At 48.2% G+C, this 2,815-nt stretch overlaps 1 protein-coding gene across 1 annotated transcript in view; it reads left to right on the forward strand.

Annotated features, from left to right (window-relative positions):
* Nucleotides 1-2,441, forward strand: part of Slc26a9 (solute carrier family 26 member 9) — a 21,874-nt gene extending 19,433 nt beyond the window's left edge. Inside the window, exon 20 of the mRNA XM_031381944.1 lies at nt 146-2,441. Coding sequence (XP_031237804.1) covers nt 146-193 — 48 coding nt within the window. The 3' untranslated portion in view covers nt 194-2,441. The remainder of the gene's footprint in view (nt 1-145) is intronic.
* The last annotated feature ends 374 nt before the right edge of the window (nt 2,442-2,815 follow it).

The following is a 2,815-nucleotide window of genomic DNA, read 5'->3' on the forward strand; positions in this document are numbered from 1 at the left end:
TTATGCTAGCCTGCCTCTCCCCTGCTCACTGGCAAATACAGTCTCAGGGTGCTTCATTCTGGCCCGTGGTACGTAGTCACTTCTTGGTCGAACTCCAGCAGATCTATCCCTCTCCCCTCACCTATCCTTCCTGTGATTTCTGCAGGAGATGTTCGGGACCATGTTTCACACAGAGACCCTGACTGTCCTGTGAGGACCCATTTGATTCCCACACTTCCTCCTGAGCACCTGGTATCTGGGATTTCCATGGATGATAAACTCGGGATCGCAGGAGTGACTGAGAGAAGAGTATGTCTGCCAAGATGCTAGAGCCTCTCTCAACTCTTTGTTCTCTCTCCCACCTTTCCCTCTCTCCCTGTCTCCCTGGGAGAGAGCCATCTCGGCCTCTGCAGCTGGATGAACCTGCCCTGACAAAGATGAGACTCTGGTGAACCCATCTCATCACCTCCCCCTTCCCACTCAAGCCTGGGCCAGCTATAAGCTCATTGCACCCATCAATGCAAGCCCCACCCATGGCAGCTGATGGACACCTTGACTTCCAGCCTTAAGAGTGAGCTAAGAACAGAATGATGAGAGCAACTGTGCTGAGCTGGGATGCAGTTCAAATGGGTCTGTGTCCTGAGTGACTAGGCCTGAGGAGGTTTCAGGATGTCGTGGGACACAAGAAAGAACGGGGTTAGAATGTGGAAGCTTGTCCCTCCCGTTGCTTCTTCTAGTTGTTAGCTTTGTGCCTCAATGACACGGTACTGCCCACAATCCAGGAGACTCTGTCTTTGTGCCCATTTCTCTCTCATTGTTCTAAGACTACGCAGGCCCCCACTGGTGTTCAGCACTTCAGTCACTAGTGTGGACAGTGGATAGGGACCCTCGAGATTATCAGCACTACCTCTCCAGGGACAGCCCACAAAGGGGCTGACTCCACCTTCTGAATCTTCCCCGCCTGGAGGCTGCCCCATTCTGAGGAGCAGGGGACTAGCAGAATCCTCTGATACAGCAGCAGCTATTCTGCACAAAATCTTCTAAGAAACCCTCTTTACTGGATGAAGGGAAGGGGTAATAGATTGCTAATGTAAACTCAGGCAAAACTGGTGGGTCCTAGGTCCTGACCGTCCACCTGACCTCGGAGCCCATGGTGCCTCACTTGGAAAATCTGCCATGTCCATTTTCACTTGGAAAGGACAAGTCATTTGCACCCTCCCCTATTAGCCTGTACCCCAGAGCTGTCTGTGATGGTAGATCCTGACAGGCAGGGCAGGAAGTCCTGAGGTACCAGCTTCAAAACCCTACTGGGTATAGATGTGAAGGACTATTCCAGACTGGATCTCCCTCTACATGGAACTCTTAACAATCTCCAGACCTTTTTACCCTAGGGAAAGTGACAATAGGGGTTAAATTCTCAGGTAAACAGAGAGATTTCTAGAGACATCCTACTGTCGACTTGAAAGTAAATACAGTCTCTCTTCTCTCTCTCTATTTCTCTCTCTATTTCTCTCTCTCATTATCTCTCTCTCTTTCTCTCTCTCCCTCCCCCCCCACACCCACACAGAAAATCTGGCGTCTCTTCTTTGTTTTTCAAGTCCCTTCAATGTAATGAGCCCTGTGCCAACAGGTTGGGCCAGCCCAACATAGGAAAGTAACCCAATTATTAACTTCAGCCTGACCTTCGTTATGTATGTTTGTGTTAAGTAAACTGGTGAGCTAGTCTTCATAGAGTTAAAGAACGGGGCTCTGTCAACAAGCCAACACATTCTTGGCCACAGCTGTTCCTTCTCAGTGAGTTCATTATGCCATCTGGCTGCCAATGGAGCCCAAAACTTGGAAGGCAGAAAGACAATGTTATCTAGGATCCACTGTGCCCTGCGCTCAAAGTGCCAAATTCCAGAAGGTAAAAAAACCTCAGCCAATGACAATCTATCCTCCCCTACTCCACCTCCTCCAAAGTCCAGGAAGCAGAGAAGGTCACGGAGCCTCAGGACATTATAAATCCCCTTTAAACCAAGTGTCTAGATCCCATTAACCTGCAGCCCAGGCTTGGAACTAAAAGGAATGGCAGACTCAATGTGGCTGGGGTTTGGAGTCTGGGGATGTGGATCTGCAAACATGTTGAATCTGTATACACTCACAGAACCCATGGGGAAGGTGTGGTTAGAAATAGAGTGTGCGAGGGTACAATAAAAAGGTGCTGGAGAAAACTCCACAGTTGCAACTCTTGGGGAAGAATGTAAACATCCCACAAACTGCTGCCCTGGACATGACTAAGGCATGAAGGGCGGGTGTAAGGGAACAGTAATCCAGATTTTCAATACCTGTGCATGTTCTTACAGACACTGACCTATGACATAGATTCCCTGGGAAGGCTGCAACCCTTACCTCTTGAGATATTTGTATAATTTATTTAAATGCCAGTCTCCTTTGTTTTGGTAATAAAGTGGTCTTGAAATGTGAATATATATATGTGTGTGTGTGTGTGTGTGTGTATGATGAAGGGGTTTGAAGGAGTACCAAAAAGATCCCTCCAAACCATGGGCTTTTGCTCTGTATCACCCTAAGAGAGGCTGTTGGGGTGTGAGATTTCCTTACGAGTCTCCTAGCAAGATCTATTTTCCTTGGAATGAATACATTTTGATGAGCCAGGCAAAGAGCAGATTGGAGAGAGAAGACTGAGCTGGGGGAGGGGGGTCCACTTATTCAGTGCCACTTTGGAGATCCAACTCTGTGCTTCTGTTAGGAAAGAAATCTAAGAGTTTGGATAGTGGTGCGCACCTATAATCCCGGAACTTGGGAGATAGAGGCAGGAGGATCAAGAGTTCTAGAC

This window comes from Mastomys coucha, unplaced genomic scaffold (assembly GCF_008632895.1).
Source record: "Mastomys coucha isolate ucsf_1 unplaced genomic scaffold, UCSF_Mcou_1 pScaffold1, whole genome shotgun sequence".
Classification (NCBI taxonomy): Eukaryota; Metazoa; Chordata; class Mammalia; order Rodentia; family Muridae; genus Mastomys; species Mastomys coucha.